This window comes from Myotis brandtii, unplaced genomic scaffold (assembly GCF_000412655.1).
Source record: "Myotis brandtii unplaced genomic scaffold, ASM41265v1 scaffold138, whole genome shotgun sequence".
Lineage (NCBI taxonomy): Eukaryota > Metazoa > Chordata > Mammalia > Chiroptera > Vespertilionidae > Myotis > Myotis brandtii.
This window is the reverse complement of record NW_005354915.1, coordinates 1,015,697-1,037,250: the sequence shown is the minus strand read 5'-3', so window position 1 is coordinate 1,037,250 and position 21,554 is coordinate 1,015,697. Positions and strand designations below refer to the sequence as shown.

Below are 21,554 nucleotides of genomic sequence, written 5' to 3'. Positions count from 1 at the left end.
CCTGGGCTCCCACGGGGACACGCTGGGCGGGGTCCGAGCGCCCACTCCGTGCCAGGCGCTGCTCTGGGCGCCGGAGGTTCGGCCATGAACAAAAACCAAGGACCCTGCCCTGAGAGCTTTCATGGAGGGGAGGGAGACATGATAAGGAATGAATGCACTGTGTACATGGCATAGTGTGTTACAGACAAGTGTTGCAGGAAGGGGAATAGAGCCGGGGCTGGGGAGTCAAGGGCCGGGTCGTTTTTTAAGTGATCCTTAATTTAAGTCCTAATGAATTTGGGAGGGTGGAACGTCATCCCTAAAGGTCATTGAGAAGATGTCTGGGAATGTCACTTCACCTGCAGGTGTGAATTGATTGCTGTTACGATTTAACACGATCAAGACAGGAAGTGTGCCCCTGGCTGGTCTGGCTCCTTGGATAGAGCCTTGGCCTGCAGACTGAAGGGTGGTGGGTTCGAGTCTAGTCAAGGGCATGGAACTTGGTTGGGGTGTGTGCGGGAGGCAACCAATCGATGGGTCTCTCTCACATTGATGTTTCTCACTTTCTCTCACTCCCTCTAAAAACCAATGGAAAAGTATCCTTGGATGAGGATTAACAAAACAAAACAAAAACAGCCCAACAGCCCTAACTGGTTTGGCTCAGTGGATAGAGCTTTGGCCTGCAGACTGAAGGGTCCCAGGTTCGATTCTGGTCAAGGGCATGTGCCTTGGTTGCGGGCATATTCCCAGTGGGGGGTGTGCAGGAGGCAGCTGATCGATGTTTCTCTCTCATCGATGTTTCTAACTCTCTATCTCTCTCCCTTCCTCTCTGTAAAAAAATCAATAAAATATACTTTTTTTAAAAAAATAAACAAACAAAAAAACCCCAGCCCAACAAGACAGTAAATGTGAAACTAGTACTTTAAACCCTTCACTCCATTTCATCCTCACAACCTCGTGAGGAAGAGACTGTAGTTTGTGGATGAGGAAAGGAGACTCAGAAACGAAAGGGAGCAGCTGCGTGGTCCTCTTGAGCTGTGATAACAACATTCACGGAGGGCTTACCCATCACCTTCACGTAATTCTCTCAGCCGCCCTGGGACCGGGTCCTGCTCCTTCCTCATTTCCCGGATGAGAGAACAGGCTCAGAGAGGTTAGGGGACTGTCCCAAGCTAAGAATCCAATCCCACGCTGGGTGACGCGGAAAGTCGTACTTTTCACTTCTGTGCTTAGCTCCCTCTGGCTCCCTCCGGCCTGGGAGGCGGCTCCGGGGCCTCGGAGTCAGCCAGGGGCCTTCGCTTGCCGGGGAAGTTCCTCACCAGGGAAGGGCCTGGGTCAGCGATTGTCCTCTGAGAGCTGGAGCCCCAGGCCCGCCCAGCCTGGCTCCCGGAGCCCCCGCCAGCTCTCCGGAGCAGAGCCCGACTGTGTCCCGAGAACAGGCCTTACGTTCTGCATCTGTCACCGCAGGTTATTGAGAGCTGTGTCGCCGCCGCTGGCTTCAGTGTGGGAGAATTCGCAGCCCTAGTGTTTGCCGGAGCCATGGAATTCTCTGAAGGTACCAGAGAGGGCTTTGGTGTGGCGCAGGGGTGTCATCTTGCTGGGCTCACTAGAGAGAAGGGACATTGCCAGCAACAACTCTGCACCCACGAGGGAGCTAGAGGGGCATATAGATAGGGCTGCCATGGAACGAGGCCCATACGGCACCTGGTCCTCTCACGCTGGGAGAGCTCATCGCGTTTTCCTTTCTTCTGTGATCTCATGGGATCTGCGTGCTTGACCGTCTTCCCCGCTGTCCTGTACATTCTCGGTCCACCGCACGCCTTCCGTGCCTGTCACCTGCAGACACTCAGTGCAGTTCACTGAATGGAAAGGAGGAGGTGGATGTTTGATCTTGAGTTTCACTTCGTAAGAGTTTTGCATAGAGTTAAGAGTTTGCATAGAGTTGCACGGCAGCCTAAGAGTGTTTGTTTGCAGTTGGCCGCTCTGGCCTGGGTACCTGGCTTGGGGCATGCTCAGTGCCGACAGGAATCTGAGTGAGGAGCCCTGGCAAAGGACTTGAATAGACATTTTTCCAAAGATACACAATGGCCAATTAGCACATGAGAAGATGTGCCACATTGCTCATCATTAGGGAAATGCACATCGAAACCACCATGAGCCCGGCTGGTGTGCTCGGCTGTTGAGCATCGACCCATGAACCAGGAGTTCACAGTTTGATTCCGAGTCGGGGCACATGCTTGGTTTTCGGGCTCGATCCCTATTAGGGGGCGTGCAGGAGGCAGCCAATCAATGATTCTCTCTCATCATTGATATCTCTATCTCTCCCTCTCCCTTCCTCTCTGAAATCAATAAAAGCATATTTTAACAAAACAACAAACCACATGAGATACTACTTCACATCTACCAGGATGGCTTTTTTAAAATTTATTTTTCATTTATTTTATTTTATTTTAATATATTTTTATTGATTTCAGAAAGGAAGGGAGAGAGAGATAGAAACATCAATGATGAGAGAGAATCATTGAACGGCTACCTCCTGCACGCCCCCCACTGGGGATTGAGCCTACAACCTGGGCATGTGACCTTGACCAAAATCAAACCTGGGAGTCTTCAGCCCGCAGGCTGACACCCTATCCACTGAGCCAAACCGGCTAGGGCTCCACTAGGATGGCTTTAATTTAAAACATCAGTAACAAAAAGGAAAATAGTAAGTGTTGGCAAGGGTGTAGAAAATAGGAACCTTCCACGGTGCTGGTGACAGTGTGAAATGTGCAGCCATAGTGGAGAAGCGTGGTGCTTCCTCAGAAAGCGAAGCATAGAATCACCTGTGAGCCAGGAGTTGTTCCCGGAGGTCTGTACCTAAGATGAAAACATGTCCACCCAGGAAAACGTGTACACAGATGTGTGTAATAGCCAAAGGCGGAAGCAGTACAAATGTCCGTCGTCAGATGAGCGGAAAAGCTAATCATGTATCCATGGTGGAATATTAGTCAGGAGTAAAAAGGGGTGAAGCATCGACAGGCTGCAACATGTATGAACCTCAAACAGATGCTCAGTGAGGAGCCACAGCGGGCACAGACTGTGTGATGCTGGCAAATGAAATGTCCAGAGACAACAGATTAGTGGTTGCTGGGGTGGACGGAAGGAGAAACGGAGTGATTACCCTTAGCAGGTGGGACAGTGGACAGTTTTATGGGATGTGGACAGTTTTGAAACGTTGCACAGCATGAATACAAGTACCACTGCCTTGTACACTTGAAACTGCTTGTATTTTTTGTGAATTTCACCTCAGTGTTTTATTTATTATTTTTAAAATATATTTTTATTGATTTCAGAGAGGAAGGAAGAGGGAGAGAGAGATAGAAACATCCGGGATGAGAGAGAGTCATGGTGGATCGGCTGCCTCCTGCAAGTCCCCCAATGGGGATCGAGCCCACAACTCAGGCGTGTGCCCTTTACCGGAATCAAACCTGGGACCTTTCAGTTCGCAGGCCAATGCTCTATCCACTGAGCCGAACCGGCTAGGGCTCACCTCAGTGTTTTAAAAATATATAGCACTATTAAGGAAATGAAAAGGTTTCATATTTCCTACCTGCTAATAAAACTCTCTTGTACGTACATAGTTTTATGTGTGAGTAATTTTCAGAATTATAGCAGGTGTACATTCTGTGTTCAGTTTTCTCACTTGACGTTTTGCACAGCTACTTCCTGAATGCCTGCATGGGAGGATGTCCCATGTTCTCTCTCGTGCGTGTCCTCTGCTATGTCCCACCACAGGCTCTTATGCATTCGCTGCCAGTACGGGGGCTAAGAGCTCAGTGCAAACACATGTCGGTACCAAGTGAATGAGGATGTTGGACAGACAGTGCAGGACTCGCTCCTCAGGCTTCTCTGCTGTCCCATCCAACCCAGGACTGGCCCCTTGGCCTGGTCAGGGACAGTAGGTACAGGTCGTTCCTGGGTCACGACCATTGGCACTGCCTGCCTGGGTCCAGCCCTGTCCTCTCCCCTCTCTTGAGCCACGGAACCAGGAGCCTGTGCTCTCGATCGTGCTGCTCTGAGTGAGGACGGTGGTGCCTGATTTATAATAATTACGTTATTGAAACTCGTGTACTTGTTTGTAGTTTGTACATTTTTCCAAATACCTGCTGGCTCCTGTTTTCCTCTTCAACAAGATTTCTCTTAAACAATAAAGTAATTAATAACACTCCTGACTTCACAGCAGTCCAGGCAGATACATGCTATTATCCTCATTGTACTGACTAAAAATCTGACCTGGAAGGAGACCACAACTTGCCCCAGCAACGTGCCCCGAGAACCTGCCTTGACCGCGCACCAGGGTTCAGGGTCTCAGGGTCTCGGCGGCAGCACTGTTGGCACTTTGGACAGATCATTCTTTGCTTTGGGGGTGCTTTGCATGTTGAGTAGCATCCCTGGCCTCTGCCCACCAGTTGCCAGCAGCACCCCTCTCCCCCCAGTTGTGACAATGAAAAAAATGCCTCCAGACACTGCCCTGGGGGCAAGATCACTCCTGGTCAGAACCGACACCAAGCCAGCCTCCAGGCGGGAGCTCCGTGGGTCCATCTGTGCCGGCCGAGGACAGCACTGCTTCCTGGTGGCAGTGGCACATCTCTGAGTGGTAGACGCAGACACAACGATGGCCATGTGGCTGGGGACATGCCGATGTCAGTGCCTCGGCACGCTGTGCGGAGCTGTGCCGTGTCCCACAGCCTGAGCTTCCCTCCTTACGTGCACTGATTTCCCAATGCACTTCTCTCCGGCCAGGTCTGTATGCGGTGAAGGTCCGGGCGGAGGCGATGCAGGAAGCCTCGGAAGCCGTCCCCAGCGGGATGCTGTCCGTCCTCGGCCGGCCCCAGACCAAGTTCACGTTCGCCTGTCTGGAAGCCCGGGAGCACTGCAAGACCCTGGGCATAGAGAACCCCGTGTGTGAGGTGGCCAACTACCTCTTCCCGGACTGCAGGGTGATCTCGGGACACCTGGAGGTTGGTGTTGACGGGAAGCCTCCCAGACCTAGTCCCAGGCAGAGGCGGGGCTCTTCCACCCCGTGAGCCCCAGCCGTGGTCTTGGGAAGTAGGTGAGGGCCGGGAGCGTGGGCAGTGAGCGATGCAGAGGAGGCCGAAGGCTGGGTGCCATCCCCGCCTCACACGGACAGGCAGGGTCCGCCAGCCCACCTGAGTCGTAAAGGGCTGGCCAGATGGTCTCCAGGGCTTCCCTATAGAACATTCTGGGCTTCTCACAGCCTTGCTGTGCTGCTTCCTTAGAGAGGTGAGAGCCGTCTCCTGTTGGGCTGCTCCGCCCGCCCTGCTTGCTCCCAGATGTCTGTTTTTGCACCGAGTTAATCCTGCACGTCTCTCCATTTGCCGCTTCCCCCCACGGCACTTCCCAGCAGCTCCTCTGTAACAGGCGCTGAGGGCCCCCATGGCTGATAAGCCAGGGTTCCTGCCATCGAAGGAAGGCCGCCGGGAGCGGATGAGCCAGGTTTCAGGGCACAGTAAGGGCCAGGCTGTCCACTAGTGGCCTGCGGAGGTGACACCAGACGGCGGTGCCTGGAGGAGATGGATGCCAGGGAGGGTGGGAACCCGAGGGAGGGCTGGGGCGCAGGGCGCTGTTCACACGCCTTGTCTGGTCCTCCCAGCCAGTCCTTGCCCTGCGGCAGGGCGTCTGGGCTCAGCTTCACACACGAGGAAGTGGAGGCAGAGGGCAAGTGCTTGGAGGCGAGGGAGGCAGCACCGGGGCTGAGGCTGGTCTCACTCGAGTGCTTTCCTGCACTTGGCTGCTCAGTGCTCCCTCTAAGCCAGTGGTTCTCAACCTTCCTAATGCCGCGACCCTTTAATACAGTTCCTCATGTTGTGGTGACCCCCAGTTTCATTGTGACAAATTGAACATAATTAAAGCATAGTGATTAACCACAAAAACAATATGTAATTATATGTGTGTTTTCTGATGGTCTTAGGCGACCCCTGTGAAAGGGTCGTTCGTCCCCCAAAGGGGTCGCAACCCACAGGTTGAGAACCGCTGCTCTAAGGCCTTGCCAGCAGCCGGGTGTCCTATCTCTCCCGAGTCAGCGAGAGCCAGCAGGCCCCTCTGTGACAAGATGGTGAAGAGACCAGCTACAGTGGCCCCCACGTCGTCATGAAGCTGGCTGCTCGTTCCCAGCCTTGGGGCGAAGCGCAGTGGGCCAGGCGGGCCCCAGCCGGCAGGCTCTCCCTTGCAGGCTCCCGGGCAGGTGGGCATCATCCGGTGGCCCCCAGGGTCCCCGGTGTGGCCTTTCGGTTCTGTGGGAAGTGCCGGGGTCTTCCCCCCAGGATGTAAACACTCGGCGCCTCCGCTGGACCCGCTGACTGAGCGCCAGCCACAGGGGAGCCTGCTGGGCCCCACCTGGGACTCGAGGTGGAGGAGTGGGAGGCTCCATGGAAAGCACTAGGGGACCCACTGCAGTGATGCAAGGTCCATGCAGGATGCTGTGTCACATGGAGCCAACAGGCCTCCGTGCAGAGGCTGCTGGGGCACAGCCCTCCGGGAGATGGGGTGACGGACGTGAGGCCCCAGGGCAGGCAGGGTTCTGCCGCAGTGACAGCCCGAACCCCTCAGCGGTCCCCACAGGTGTGGTTCCCACAGGTGAGGTCCCCACCTGGGTAAGGTGTGCTGGGCGGTGCTGGGCTGGGCTCTACTTGGCACCTGCCCCGGGGTTCAAGCTGCTTGGGGCAGCCTCTGTGTGGGACATTGACAAACAGCACGGGAGAGTGACAGGAGGGCCGAGGGCTGCCATGGCCACGCCTGGGCGGCCAGGATACACCCCTGCAGGGAGGGGCCCCCAGAGGTGCCGTGCCACCCAAAACAGTAAGCCACCTCCTGTGGGGGCACAGACTAGGTCCCCTGTTACAAAGTTCCCCTGTGGGCATGGATGGGCTTGGTATTCCAGAGAATGACTGCTAACCCTTAAATAGCACTTGTTTGCCAAGCGTAGTTCTCCTTAGCAGCCCTATAACTACTGCCGTTACCCCATTTTAGAGAGGAGGAAACTGAGCCACAAGAGGTAAAGTAAAATCGCCCAAGATCATGCAACTGCCATGACCTTTTTGAGGCTTAACTTAGTCTTCCAGGGAGCAGCTGGCCCAGGCTCTGAGCAGGCCCTGATGGTGACGGGTTGGGCGGGGAGAGGGCAGGCCCTGATGGTGTCGGGTTGGGGGGAGCAGGCTGTGGATGGTGTCGGGTTGTGGGGGGCAGGCCCTTATGGAGTCGGGTTGGGGGGAGCAAGTTGTGGATGGTGTTGGGTTGGGGGGAATGGCAGACTGTTTAGTGCACAGGTCCCAGTGGAGGGCGGCCCTGGGCCATGTCCTGAGAGCAAAGCGTCTCTTAAGAATATCGATTGTTAAAGACGTTTGCAAGTTATGTTGTTAGCAAGCAGCTCCTGGTTTAGGCCTGTTGGCCCCGGATCGGGATGGGCTTCCGGAGGAGAGCTCTCTTCTTCCGCAGGGAAGCCTGGAGGAGGGGCCCGGGGAAGACCCTGCGCTGGGAAATGAGCTGGGAGCCTCCTGGGTTTTCATGTTGGAGGTTCTTTAGTAACGTGAGAACAGGCCCTAGTAAACATGACGAGGGGTAGCGGAATTCGATTGAAAATGAACACATTAGACCAACGGTTGCCAACCAGCGGTCTGCAGACCACTGGTGGTCCGTGAGGTCCGAAAGGTTGGTGACCGCTGCATTAAACAGTGCTTTTTAAAATGTTTTCTTTTAAATATTTTATGTTGATTTTTATTTTCAGATATTTTCATTGATTTCAGAGAGGGAGGGAGAAGGAGAGAGAGATAAAAACATCAATGATGAGAGAAAATCATTGATCGACTGCCTCCTGCACGCCCCCCTCTGGGGATCGAGCCCACAACCTGGGCCTGGGCCCTGACCGGGAATCGAACTGGCAACCTTTCAGTGCACAGGGCTGTGCTCAACCAACAGCCACTCCGGCCAGGGCTAGATAGCGCTTTTTTGTTATCAGACTCTGTCACACCCCTCCGATCTGATCACTTCCCAGCAACCTTTTAAAGTAGATGAAACTGTGCTTTTGGGGGATGGAATGAGAAGTTCAGAGGCCGAGTGGTTTGCCTGGAGCCACCAAGCTAGTGAATGACAGTGCTGAGATGGGACCCAGATCCCACGGTTCCAGCCTCAGATCTCTCAGCCACACTGTGGTCGGCTGCCTGGGCGACCGGTGAATGGTCAGGTCCTGGAGGAGGCCTCCTGGGGCACTGACTCAGGAGCCGCTCTAACGAATGAGGTGAATAAAGCCCGTCACCACCTGTGGTTGCAGGAGGAGATGTGGGAGGAGGTGCGGATAAGCATGTTCTGGACACGGGGCTGTGACGGAGCCGTGCTGGCTGCTGTGTCTTCCCCTGAGCTTTGCTTGGCTTAACCCTCCACCCTTTTCCTTGCAGGCTCTGCAGTTTCTCCAGAAGAATTCCTCCAAGTACCACTTCAGACGCACCAAGATGCTGCCGGTCAGCGGGGCCTTCCACACCCGCCTCATGGAGCCCGCCGTGGAGCCCCTGGCGCAGGTCCTCAAGGCCATCGACGTGAAGATGCCCCTGGTCTCTGTGCACGCCAACGTCAGCGGGAGCAGGTACATGCACCCTAAGCACATCCAGCAGCTGCTGGTGAAGCAGGTGGTCTCCCCGGTGAAGTGGGAGCAGACGATGCACGCCTTGTACGAGAGGAAGAAGGGCTCCGACTTCCCCAGGACCTTCGAGGTGGGGCCTGGGAAGCAGCTGGGCGCCATCCTGAGGAGCTGCAACCTGCAGGCCTGGAAGTCCTACAGCCACGTGGAAGTGCTCGAGGCCGACGAGGCCGCGGACGAGGACCTGTAGGGTCTCCAATGACCACGGGGTGGGGTGAGGTGTGGTGGGGGCGGCGGGGGCTGAGCCGGCCTGGCCTCCCCAGAGGAGGCTGTTCCTGCTGCTTCCTGTCCAGCCTCTGCCGCCAGTGATGGGGAGGGACTGTGTGACGCCACGTAAAGCACATAAAGTGAGTATTTATACAACACAGTCCGTTTCTCCTCTAGGCGTGTTTGGATGCTGGGGAAGGGGCAGCTGTGCTGCTTATGTGAAGACTGCTGAGTCTTGTAGTTGAGCCTTGATTGCTGTTGGTGCCCCTGGGAGGAACTGATCTCCAGGCCAATTGGCTGTGAGGACCAGCTGCCCTACAGTGGGAGAGCTGCTGTGCAGGAGACACCCCTATGGAGCAGGACACCCCTATGCTTCAGTGGGGCTTTGGTGCTCACTGTGTCTGCTCTGAGTGTGTTGCTTGTGTAAAGTTGTAATCTGGTATGAGCTGAAGCTGTCTACTGGTTCTAGTTTCTGCCCTGATGCCAGACAATCCAGTTCCTCCGCGTATGTCTGGGTCCCCCAGCGCCTTACCCCCGGTGCTGGAGCTCAGAGGAAGCAGGACCTTGTAAGTTCAGTGCATGCGCTGGCACTTTAAGAGGAACAGCTGGGTCTCCAGCAGCCTCTGTCACTGAGCCCCAATCCCTGCTGGTTTTCACAGCCTGTATTACGGGGACTTATCTTCCCAGCTCTGGGAGCCTGGGCTGTGGGGCTGGGACCGCTTGCTCCTCACGGGGGGCCTCCACAGAGACCATCTCCCTCCTGATTAAAGAAGTGGCACGCGTGGGTGCCGGTCCAGCCTGTTCCGTTCCTCTGCCCCTCCGACCAGCGTGCCTTCTCGTAGGACTTCCATTCAGCCGCTTTCAGGCGATGGTGGTGGTTTTAGTTGTAATGCTGATGCGGTGTGGGAGGCAGGGGTCCCGGACCGGCGTTTACCTACGCTGCCACCTCGGTTCTCTCCTTGGGGTTTTCATTGATGAGACAGTGGGCAGGCCTTCCTGGGAGGGAAACGTGCGTCCGTCTTCAGATGCTGCTGATGTGCTGACTCTTCAAATCCTGGGTGGGGCTTCTGGGGTTAACTCCAGTTTCTCAGCAGGGCCCTGCTGGCCTCCGGGTGGAACCAGCCTCCCCTGCAGGAACCCCTGCTGCGGGCAGCTGTGCCGGCTCTTGGCCACCGTGACCCCCAAACACGCCGTCTCCACAGCCCTGGCCGAGAGCCACTGTGGATATGCCCACTGTCCAGGCACTCCTTGAAGAACTGTTTTTTGTTTTTTTAAAATATATTTTTATTGATTTCAGAGAGGAAGGGAGAGGGAAATAGAAACATCAGTGATGAGAGAGAATCATGGATCGGCTGCCTCCTGCACGCCCCACACTGGGGATCGAGCCCGCAACCCGGGCATGTGCCCTGACCGGGAATCGAACCATGACCTGCTGGTTCATAGGCTGACGTTCAACCACTGGGCCACGCCAGCCGGGCAAGAACCGTTTCTTAAAATGTGCAGAAATTCTCAAACATTCAGAGAACTTTGTTATTGTAAGTGATCTCCAGTTCTGCTGGAATCCACTTTGCAGAGTGCTGAGCAACTCGGTCAGACCAGCTCCTGGGCGGACTGCGCTGCCGGCAGGGAGGTGTCCGAGGTCCCTCAGCCCCAGAAGTCCCGAGTGAGGGAGCGGGGTGCGTGGGGGACAGCGGGTGTGGCAGGCCTGCTCCGCCTCCAGAAGGGTGCCCTGGGTCTGCGCATGCTTCAAGCCATAGGAGCAGCCGGGACAGCCAGCGAGAGGCAGTGGCACCGGAGGGACCCCGAGGGTGTGGCGAGAACCTCCACCAGGAGCCCTGGGTTGGGGTGGATGGGTGGGCCCTGCCCACTGAATCTGGAGGAGCCGAGTCTCGGGGCCCCATACTCCCCTTGAAGGGCTGGCGGCCAGTCCTCCTCCCTGGGGACACCAACACCCTCTGTGCAGGGGGTCCCTCCATCTTCGGGTGCCCTGTCAGTGGTGAGCCCTGGCTCCCTGGTCTGCCTGGATTGGGCGCTGCCCTCCTGCCCTGGCAGGAGCAGGGTGCCCCGGGCACCCTCTGAGCCTCCACCTCGCCTCATCTCCAGGAATCCTGACCAGACCAGGGGCCGTGTTCATGTTTAAAGGCCCCCGAAATAGATGACGGGACCCCTCCTGGCCCCACAGCCTGGCACCTGCTCTGGGAGGAGCCTCACTGCCCCGGCAGCCTCTGCCTCAGGTCCCCGGGGAGTGGGGTCGTGTCCACCCTGGGCGAGCCCGGCCTGCTGGAGAGCGCTGCTGTGGGGGTGATGGGGAGCACTGTGCAGATTCCTTAGGAATCCCACACCTTGCCTGGGAGGAACAGGCCACTGGTCCTTCCTTTGGGGGTTGAAGAGTGACTTCTTAGACCGCCATGGACTCAGATTAAAGCTGGTTTTAACGAGGAAAGGGGCACCTTTCTGCACCTGTGGGAATCCTGGTGCCCCTGCCCAGCACCCCCTCCTGTGCGTGCTCAGAGGCTGCACCACGCCCGCAGGCAGGGCTGGGTGAGCACACGCGGGAGGGCAGGCAGCCCAAGGAAAGAATCCCTATGGTCGATTTCAGGCACCAAGACATGAGGGGCAGAGTGAACCGGTGCTTTGGGGCCCACGCAGCACTCGGGTGTGGGGGGAGCTCGAGGCTGTGACGCAGGCAAGTGGCTAGGCCATGCTCCCCCCCCCAACTCCCCATTATTTCCCTCCAAGGGGCAAGATGGAGCTCACGCTGCAAACCCAGAGAAGACCAGAGACGAATGGAAACCAACATTTTATTGACTCTCCTCACCCCTCAAAATCTACTCCAGCAGATTCTCTCTGCTGCAGGCATCGCAGACAAGGGTGTGACCAGCACTCCCCCAGCGCCTGCTGCATGGCCCACAGGAGAGGATGGCTCCTGGGGCCAGGAGAACAGTTAGCCATGAAGATCCCAGAGGTATAATTCATTTCTCTTACAAAAAACAAAACCAAAAAAACACGTATGAAACCTCAGGAGTGTCCCAGCACTCAGAATTTAAATATAAAAAGGGGATCATAAGAAAACAGTTAAAAAGACAAAACCAACAAGGCCACCTCCAGGGTGGTGGGGGGGGAGGGGCCAGCCCGCCCCGCGCTGGCCAGCAGCGCGTCACTGGAGGAGGTGCAGGCCCCAGTCTAGGAGCAGCGCCAGCAGCAGCAGCCCGGACAGCTTGCGCCCCCGTCCCTGGCGGGGGGACACCTGTGAGAGGAAGGGGAGTGTGAGGACCACCTGGGGGGCTGGTGGTCAGCCCTGTGGGCGAGTGGGGTGTGAGGGGAAGTCGGTAAGGGGGGTGAACAAGGGCATCTCCCGCAGGAACGGGGCTCTGGGACCTGGTCCAGAGAGGAGGGCAGGAGGTAGGAGAGGCAAGTGCCCCTGAGGACAGGCCGAGGGGTAGGGGGCAATCCACTGCTGGTGGGCGAACAGGTCGGGGGTCGGGAAAACTGCTCAGGACAAGCGTCCCCTGCCCTGGCAGGTGAGTGAGGAACCGGAGGAAGGTGTGGACGCAGGTGTGGAGCAGGCAAGGCACCCGAGGGTCCGTGCCCGGTCAGCAATCCCAGTCTCAACCCAGAGGCCTCTGGGACCAGGCAGAAGTGGGTGGAGCAGGCGAGACTAGCACAGGGAGTGGGGGGACTGGGGCCACGAGAGGAACGCTTTACCGAGCAGCTCCGCTGCCCAGGCTTACCCAGGCCCTGAGGATCAGGAAGCTCCAGAACCTTCTGTTCCCCCTGAGGTAAGGGAGACCACCCATAACACTGGTAAGGACCACCCTCAGGCCGGTCTGGTTGTAGGTGTGCGCGAAGCTGTGAGACAAATGGGAGTGGGAGCGGCGATTACCGCGTGGACAGGGCAAAGGGCCCCCTCCCCCCGGCCCCTTCCCCCACGCCCACCCTCGCCCTCCTCCCTGGGCGGCTCCGCAATGAGGGCCTCTCTCCATGCTCCATGGGCTGTTTCTGGTCCTCAGGTCACCTGACTTCCTGTCTCTCTGTCCCCGTCCGTGTCCCCCCCACACACCTGCCAGCGCACTGGCGTCTGGCCTTTCGCTCTGGACCTGGCCACGTGGAAAACCCTCCACTGCCCACAGCCCGAAGAGGCGGGCCCCGGGAGCAGGTCCTCCCTCCAGAGAAGCTGTTTGGAGACAGGCCTGGGCTCCCCAAGAGAAGGCTGCCTCCCTGAGACCAAGGGACCGCACCGCTTGGGGCCTGGTCTCCAGGAAGGGCCCTTTGCCCCCCCCCCCCCCAGCAATCCCATGAGGTCTGAGAACCCTCAGGGAGGCTGGCCAATCGTGAGCGTCTCCGCCGGGGCCTCGGGCAGCACCATCGGAGCCCACTCAGCATGTCCTGTCATTCGAGGTCCTGCTGCCGGCAGCCGAGGCAGGAAGGACGAAGCGCGACACTGGGCTGGCGACGCTGGGCGGGGCTGGTACCTGTACATGGCCATCCAGGGCACGTGGGCAAAGCGGGGCAGCGTCCATCTCACTTCCAACTCGTCCCCAATGCAGGCCAGCCGCATGGCCACCTCGTGAGGGAGGGCTCTGCGAGGGGTGCAGGGAAGGAGGGTGGGTTGTGCCGGTGACGCACACCTAGGCCCACCCAGCCAGCGGGGCCACAGGTGAGCGGGGCACAGAGTGGGGCGCAGGGCAGGGAACCAAGGCCTCTCCTTGGCTCCCACCTCGCTGCAGACAGCCATCGAGGTCTGTCCACCGGGGGCTCCAGAAGCGGGGGCAGGGGCTTCTGGTCTGGTCTGAGCCCTCAGCTGGGGTAGGACATGGAGGCATTTTGGGCCTTAGAGCTGGGCAGGTGGGGGGCTGAGCCCCCCCCCCCCCCGCCCGGATCACAGGCTGACTTCCCACAGGGGCCTCACCTTACCCTCCTCCTCGTGGGGAGGTGCTCAGGGACCTGGTCCCTGGTCCCCAATCCTGAAACCTCCTCTATGTCATCACCCCTGAGAAAGGAGGGGCTGACCAGCCCATCTGGGACCCACTCTCCCTGAATAGACTCCTTCATGGACGTGGAGGCTCCACTCCCCCCAGCTGCCCAGTCTGACGTCCTCCCCTCCCCCTTGTGTGCCTGGGCGGGTCGCAGCCCTGCTCTCAGGGGTTTGCCCACACATTCCATCCCAGTGACCAGGCAGCTGCCTGGGAATTCCCAGACCAGAGGCCTCCCAGCCCAGCACAGCCCGGCCACCTGCCCAGTCTCGGGGCCATGCTCTCTCTGCTCCAGGAGCAATGGGGGCGGGAGGGTGGGGAGGGCTGGCTGGCACCAGGGGTGGGCCGAGGTCCCACCTGCATGCCGATACCCGATGACGTCCCCTGCTGTCATCTACAAACGGGCGGGGTGGAGGAAAAAGGCACATTGTGGGTCCCCCCGGCCCTAACATCCCAACCAGCCCCACCCCCAAGTCCAGGATCTAATGACTCCGGGCCCTGAACTGATCCTGGGCACGCGCCCTCTTTGCCGCCCTACCAGCCAGGGCCGGGAGCTGCAGCCGAGCCTGAAGCGGCCTCAGGCTACCTCGATCCCTCTCTTAAGAGGCCTTTTTTTAAAAAATATTTTTTTATTGATTTCGGAGAGGAAGGGAGAGGGAGAGAGAAAACATCCATGAGAGAGAATCCTTGATCAGCTGACTCCTGCACTCCCCACATTGGGGATCGAGCCCATAAACCCAGGCATGTGCCCTGACCAGGAATCGAACCGTGACCTCCTGGTTCAAGGTCAATGCTCAACCACTGAGCCACACCCGGCCTGGCTCTTAAGAGGCCTTGGTGTAGTGGTCGTGGTCATGGGGGGTCACGGGGCCAGGAGGCACTCCGTCCTAATCCACAAGCTTGAGGCACCGGATGCTGGCGCCTAAGGTCCTGGGATGCTCTGAGGTGCCCTCCGTGCAATGGGATCAGAACAAAGCTCTCCTGCCCAGGCGCTGGCCTCCACGACCACACCCGGGAGTTTCCACCCTGGAGCCCTGCCCGGAACCCAGCAGGCCTGCTCTCCTCACCACCCCCCAGGTCCGGGACCAGGAATGGGGAGGGCGGGGCCCGCAGACAGCCGGTGGGACCTACCCGAGGGGCTCAGGCGAGTACTGGAGGAGGCTGGTCACGCCGGGATCCTCCACCGCTTGCAGCCCGTGCTCCTGCAGGAAGGTGCACAAGATGAGGCTCCTGGAGAGGTGTCCTGCTTGAGACATGTCTTCTCTGGGGAAGAAAGACACACACAGGTGACTGACGCCCTTACCTCCACCCTCGCCCTCAACCCCTCTGCTAAAGCCATCATCAGCCTCTTCCCCCAGCTCCCCCAGCATGAAGCCCGCCACACGCTGGCTGTGTGCCTCTGGGCAAGTCACCGCACCTCTCTGTTCTCCACCATACATTTCTAAAGTCAGGGATCTGAGAATGATTCATAAGGGCTCTTGTCTTTTCTCTTTGTGAAAGAAAAAAGGAATCAGCATATAAATATAAGAAAGGCTCTCATACTGGCCCCCAAGAGGCAGCTGGCAAACTACAACGCCAGGTGTCTACTGTCACAATAGTGACGGAGGCTGGGGCCACCCGGAGCACGGCTCCTGGGCACCGCCGTTTCCCCTGAGCGGGAAAGCAAACAGCTAAGTGAGGGGTCATCGTGGGCAGCCCCGATTCCACGGGGACCCTGCCGATCTCCCGGGCTCTGTAAGCACATTGACAGGATTTCAAACGTGGGACCCTCCTCAGAGTGGTATGGCCTCCGTTCTCCACCGTCTTAGCAAGGCTCTTACCTCCCCGCCCCCTGCTCACAACCAGTTTCCCTCAGGAGGCCCTGAATCCTTGTGCATCTAAGCCCATCATGACACTCCCGTTCTCTTTCCCAGCATGCCCTGCAGCTAGTGATGGGCATGTAACCCATCCTGGTCAGTGACGTCTCAGGAGTCTGATGTGGGAGTTGAGAGGGAGCAGACACGGCTGGGCAGCCCTTCCTCCTCCCCCTCCCCGCTGCCTGCAACCCGGACGTGAAGGCTGGCGCTGCAGCAGCCCTTTTAGGACACTGAGGTGTCGAGTACAAGAACAGCGACCGTGCTGAGGACACAGAGCAAAGGTGGAGAGCTGGCTCCCGGCGGGCACTCCTGGAACAACAGAAAAATACAAGCCACTGCCTGCCTGTGTGAGAAAAACAAAGACCCAATGTGCTCAAATCACCATTCACCGCCTTTCCCATTCCTTGCAGCCAAAGGTCCACCTGTTACAACTGTGAACTCCCACATCAATCCCTGTTCACGTCACCACGTGACCGCTGGGTGAGCCTCTGCCCTGGCTGAACCCCTTTCCCCCCCCCCCCCCGCCCACCCCCGCTGTACCAGACGGCCGTGGGGCCAGAGGAGGAGGAGGAATGGAACCAAAGAGTCCGAATTCACGTCCCCACTCTGCCATGGCGCCCCGTTCTCTCATCTGCACGGCATCCGCAACCCCTCCCTCGGGGGTTGGAGGGGAGGGGTCCCCTGCAGGTGCCTTGAGCAGAGCCTGGAGCACTGAGGGAGCAGGCGCTAACCATTAGGGCCTTTGCATTTCCTTATTATCTTCTTACAACAGCGTCCAAGGTTTTTAAACAGGTCTGACTCCGCACATTGGCCTGCCCTGAACAAGGAAGGAGCAGAGCCCCAAACCTCCCGGCTCCCAGAGTGATGTCTGCAGGCTGCATGGGCACCCACCCTCCGGGGACTGAGGCTGGACAAGCCTGCGCTCACCACTTGCTCCAGCATGAAAGGGGGAGGGCGCAGAGGCGAAGGGGGGCCAGGGCTCCCGGGATCACAGAGGGAAGCTGTGGGTCCCCAGGTGTCCGGGCGAGTCCAGACAGGTGAGTCTCAACAATGCACCCAGAAGGCAGGCAAGGAGATGGACGGGCGTGACGTCAGCGAGGGCGCAGACAGGCGTGAGGGCCTGGCCTCTGAGAGGGGAAGGACCGCATAAGGACAGCATTGTTCTAGGGCAGAACTGCTCCGAGTGTTTCCCAAAGAGGGTCGGCTGTCTGTTTCCTGAGCGGGAAGCGCAGTTTTACGTCTGTTCCCGATGGCAGCCCCGGGGAAAGGCAGCGGAGCGGGAGTGGGGCGGGGAAAGCAGACACGTAAACACAGCACAATGGCTCGCAGAGCCCGCGGCCTGGCATCTGCCGGCGCACCTGTCAGGACAGCCCCTGCCCGGGAGGAGCTGGCAGGCCAGGCCCAGCACCGCACCCCGGGGGGAGGGGCGCTGCTGCCGGCCGAGGGACCTGCAGGCGAAGTGTTAAAAGCCTGTAGGGCCAAGACGCAGGGACCCCCCAAACCATCGGCCTGCACAGCTGTACAGGGAAGGGCACGGGGACAGTTCTAAGGGCCTGAATGCTGTAAGCAATTTCAACACCCAGCGCTGGGTGTGTAGATCCCCATCAGTGCCAGGGGACGCTGAGGGCAGTGAAGGTGGAGCCCCCTGCAGTTGTTCATGACACGTCACCATATGGTCTGAAGCCACTGCTGTGGCCAGAGTTGACTTCTTAGCCTTATTATTGGGGGGCGGGGAGGGGGGAGCGTTGGCTGCTGAAAGTGACCAGCCCTGACCCCAGGCAGCCAGGGGCGCTGGCCCCCAGCCCTGACACTCATTTCACCACTCTTTCCGGCAACTTTGCCCGTCTGAACAGAGAAAGGAGAACTCGGGGGGAGGGGGCACTGGTACCAAAGGAAAGAGGATCGAGCGAGACTTCAACAGAGACAACCGTAGCCGAAACCGGTTTGGCTCAGTGGATAGAGCGTCGGCCTGCGGACTGGGGGGGTCCCAGGTTCGATTCCGGTCAAGGGCATGTATCTGGGTTGCGGGCACATCCCCGGTGGGGAGATGTGCAGGAGGCGGCTGATCGATGTTTCTCTCTCATCGATGTTTCTGACTCTCTATCTCTGTCCCTTCCTCTCTGTAAAAAATCAATAAAATATATTTAAAAAGAAAAAAAAAAAAGAGAGACAACCGTGACTGAACGTGAGCGATGAGAGGAAGCCGCGGAGAGGATGAGGATACGCCATCCAATCCCGCAGGAGGAGAGGGGTCCTTTTCGTAAAAGGCCGGGAAGGAAGCTCCGGGCAGATACGAACATTCACGAAGAGAAGCAGCTCTTAGAAGGGCCAGGCGTTACAACAGCGGTTCTCAACCCGTGGGTCGCGACCCCTTTGGGGTCGGACGATCCTTTCACAGGGGTCGCCTAAGACCATCGGAAAACACATATATCATTACATATTGTTTTTGTGATTAATCACTATGCTTTAATTATGTTCAATTTGTAACGATGAAATTGGGGGTCCCACAACATGAGGAACTGTATTAAAGGGTCACGGCATTAGGAAGGTTGAGAACCACTGAGTTACAAGGTTCCAGATCCAAGACCAACATACAGAAACCCACCGCATCCCTAAAGGCAACCAGGAAGTATCAGGAGAAAAGAAACACATCTTCCCAGGCTTTGATCAGGCACGAATCTCATAAAACACGCTTAAACTCTGGAGAAAAATGGAACACTCCGGCCCAGCCAGTGTGGCTCAGGAGTTGAGCGCTGAGTGTCGACCTATGACCAAGAGGTCACGGTTCGATCCCCAGTGTGGGGCGTGCAGGAGGCAGCCAACCGGTGATTCCCTCTCGCCATTGATGTTTCTTTCTCTCTCTTTCCCTTCCTTTCTCTGCAATCAACAAAAACCTACTTTAAAAAGAAAGAAAACGTAACACTCCATTAAAGACAGAAAAGACCCAGATGAATGGAGACAGCTCTCCTGGGTGAGGGCAGACGGCACAGGCTGCAGGCACTTGAGCTGGCGTTAGGCGGATTGTTGAGGAATTGTGACCAGGAATGCTGCCTGCGCCCAGGCCCCAGGGGGCTGGTGTCTATGAAAATGACCATTTCCCTGGGAAAGCAGCCCCAGCCCTCATTTGCATCCGCCTCCGGGTTCCCCCTCCCTCCACCCCACCCCCCTCCACAGGCTGAGGCTGCTGGGTGCTCCCCTGGAAACCCCTCCCTGCTGGGGCCTCGAGGGGACCTCCCTGGGTCTGGGGTCTCCGAGCCGCACCTTGACCCACTGTTCCCACATCCCACCCCCACCCCACCCCGAAGACAATCCCGGAAACCTTTGGCAACAAATGGGGCGGCACCACCCCACCAGTCCTTCAGGGCAGGTGCCTGGCCAGGGACAGTGACCATGGGCGGCTTGGCCAGGCTGGGGCTGGGGCCTGAGTGGTCTGAGCAGCGCCAGGTGGGTGAGCAGTGGGGTGGGGCTCCCCCCATGGACTGAACTGTTTCGGGGCAGGGCCTGAGTCTATACCTTCATGTGGGCCTTCCTCCCGGCTGAGTCCCACTGCGGACACTCCGGAGGGCGGGGTTCCTGGTTAACATCCTCACCCACCGGTCACTTTCGGTGTGAGCCTGGTGGAGGCACCAGGTCCTTATCTCTAAAATAGGGAAAATGGTCCCCGAACCGGGCTCCTTTTCCAGGCAGGAGCCAGCGGCGCCGTTATAATCCTGGCAGGTGTCCGAGCACCTATCATTGTCCAGGCCTGACCTCAGCCCTGGGTATGGGCCCCTTACATGCTCCCCAGCCAGGCCGGGCTGGCCTTGGGCTCTAGATCTGGGCAGAACAGAGTGTGGCTGGGAACTGGGGCAGGGTCCCTGTAGCAGCCTCCAGCCCTGGTCCTCCCGCCTGTGGCCCCAGCCCCTGGCCCAGGCCCGTGCCGGTCTGGGCACCTCCGCCCGGCCCTGCTGCCCGGCCTTGCTTGTCTCTGACCTGATTCCTAGACGGCAGTCTGCGATCTGCCCCTGTCACAGGTCCACTCGGCTCCTAGTCCCCACAGGAGCCAGGCCACCCGCTACCAGGGCCCTCTCCTCACCAAGGCCGCCTCGCCAGCTCAGCCTGCCCCCCTAATCTTGGACCCTGTCCCTGCCACACTACGGACGGCTGTAACTGTGCCCGATGTGTCATGGGCCGTGCCCGCTGGCCACCATCCTGGCTCCTCTGCTTGGCTCACTCCTCTCTCCTCACTCAGCTTTCTAACTCGGCACAGGGGCGAGATTTGCATCCTAAAGAGCTCGGCTCTAGCGTCCCCGTCCCAGATCCTAAAGTCAGGTGGGGGCACCAGGGCTCCCACAGCCATCTCTGCTCCCTCGTCTCCAGCCAACCGCATGGGCGTGGCGGGTCCCGCACCTGTGACTTCGAGCAGGGACTGGGGCCAGGCTGCGGGGTGTCCTCCCTCCTCACTGACACTAGCAGCGCCTGCCTCTCCGGGCTGCTGAGGGGACAAAGGGGCGGAATCCGTGCTGATGAGCCAGGCTCGTGTCAGCCGGCCTCCGTCATCCCCGACTCAGCACAGAGCGCAGCAGTGCTTGTCGAGTGACTAAGCAAAGGCCTCGCAGCTGCGCATCCAGGAGCCGGGCCTGGTTTGAAGCATCTATTTTTTCCAACAGATTTGCAAATACGTGGTTTAAAGCCCTTCCTTGGTGAAAGGAAGGCACACCTCGCCGCGCGTCCCCACCCACCCAGACAGCCCACACCTTACCCCCCTACACACTCGGTGGAAAACACGGCCAGGAGCCCTGTTTTGCCCACAGAGATCAGGATGCAAATCTCGCCCCTGTGCCGACAGCCGCCCCCACGCCGTGAGGACACCTGCGGGCCCCGGAGGACACAGCTGGCCTGCTTCCGGTAAACAGCTCTGCGCCAGCCACCAGCTCCCGGCCTGGCCTCGGTTTCCAAACCTGGGAAATGGGGAGATGCCATCTCCCTCCCAGGCTGCATGAAAGCTGAGTGAGGAGAGTTCCGGTGCAGCACACAGCAGGTGTTCTGCAAAAGACAGAAAGGCCAGGGTTGCAGCAGTGGGGGAGGGGCGTCAACCTCCTGCTGGGGGACCCACAGACCCAGGCAGGACTCTGACCATTTCAAAAACGGCAGACCAAGGTACAGAGGGCGGAAGGGACCAGATGGGCCACAGGGAGGTCAGTGGAGGGAGGAGGATGCTCCTTCCAACAGGCTACAGGTTCACAGGCTGTGCCCTGCCCCACGCGCGCACGCACACACATGCAAGCACGCACACACACACACATGCACACACACACACTGGGGCACTAACAGTTGGCCCCTCCTTTGGAGTGTGAACCCTCTGCCTCCTCAAGCCCAGCCTTGCCACGTGTCAGCCAACCAGGAACAGGTAGGTCATGGCCCCAGCAATGCCACCTGGTCACTGGGTCCTGGGCCAGGCCAGTGGCTGCTGGGTGGGCCTGGCTGGGGAACCCTGGTCCTGTCTTTTCCAGGAGGGCTTCCACCCCCCCCCCCGTCCCAGTCACCAGCCCTGCCCCCACCTGTGAGTGGGGTGATGCCCCGGCGGATGGAGCACCCATTGCCCACAGCATCGGGCACACGCTCGAGCAGAACGGCCTTGACCTCAGCAGGAAGGCCTGGGTTCCGTCCCAGCTCTGCCACTGCAGTGCGACCAGGACTAACCTGAGCCGCCGGGACAGGGCCCTCTGCAGGCAAACAGCACCCCAGGTCTGCTGACGAAGAACAGATTCAACTGTGGCCCTCAGTGTGCCTGGCAGGGGGGCCAAACAACGCCGCTAAGGAATCCACAGAATCCACAGGTCGGAAGGGAGGGAGCAGTCATGAGAG

The 21,554-nt window shown here is 58.6% G+C and overlaps 2 protein-coding genes across 2 annotated transcripts; one reads left to right on the top strand and one right to left on the bottom strand.

The window, feature by feature from the left end:
• Nucleotides 1-316: 316 nt before the first annotated feature.
• On the top strand, nucleotides 317-9,038 carry MCAT (malonyl CoA:ACP acyltransferase (mitochondrial)). Its single transcript, XM_014535124.1, has 4 exons — nucleotides 317-344; nucleotides 1,334-1,534; nucleotides 4,765-4,982; nucleotides 8,433-9,038. The coding sequence occupies exons 1-4, from the start codon at nucleotides 317-319 to the stop codon at nucleotides 8,859-8,861; spliced, it is 876 nt and encodes a 291-aa protein (XP_014390610.1). The 3' UTR covers nucleotides 8,862-9,038.
• Nucleotides 9,039-11,663: 2,625 nt separating this feature from the next.
• Nucleotides 11,664-20,621, bottom strand: BIK (BCL2-interacting killer (apoptosis-inducing)). The gene is made up of 5 exons (XM_005860654.2): nucleotides 20,559-20,621; nucleotides 14,983-15,114; nucleotides 13,351-13,458; nucleotides 12,610-12,727; nucleotides 11,664-12,125 (listed from the first exon to the last, which is right to left on the bottom strand). The coding sequence occupies exons 2-5, from the start codon at nucleotides 15,105-15,107 to the stop codon at nucleotides 12,036-12,038; spliced, it is 441 nt and encodes a 146-aa protein (XP_005860716.2). The 5' UTR covers nucleotides 15,108-15,114; nucleotides 20,559-20,621; the 3' UTR covers nucleotides 11,664-12,035.
• Nucleotides 20,622-21,554: the final 933 nt, after the last annotated feature.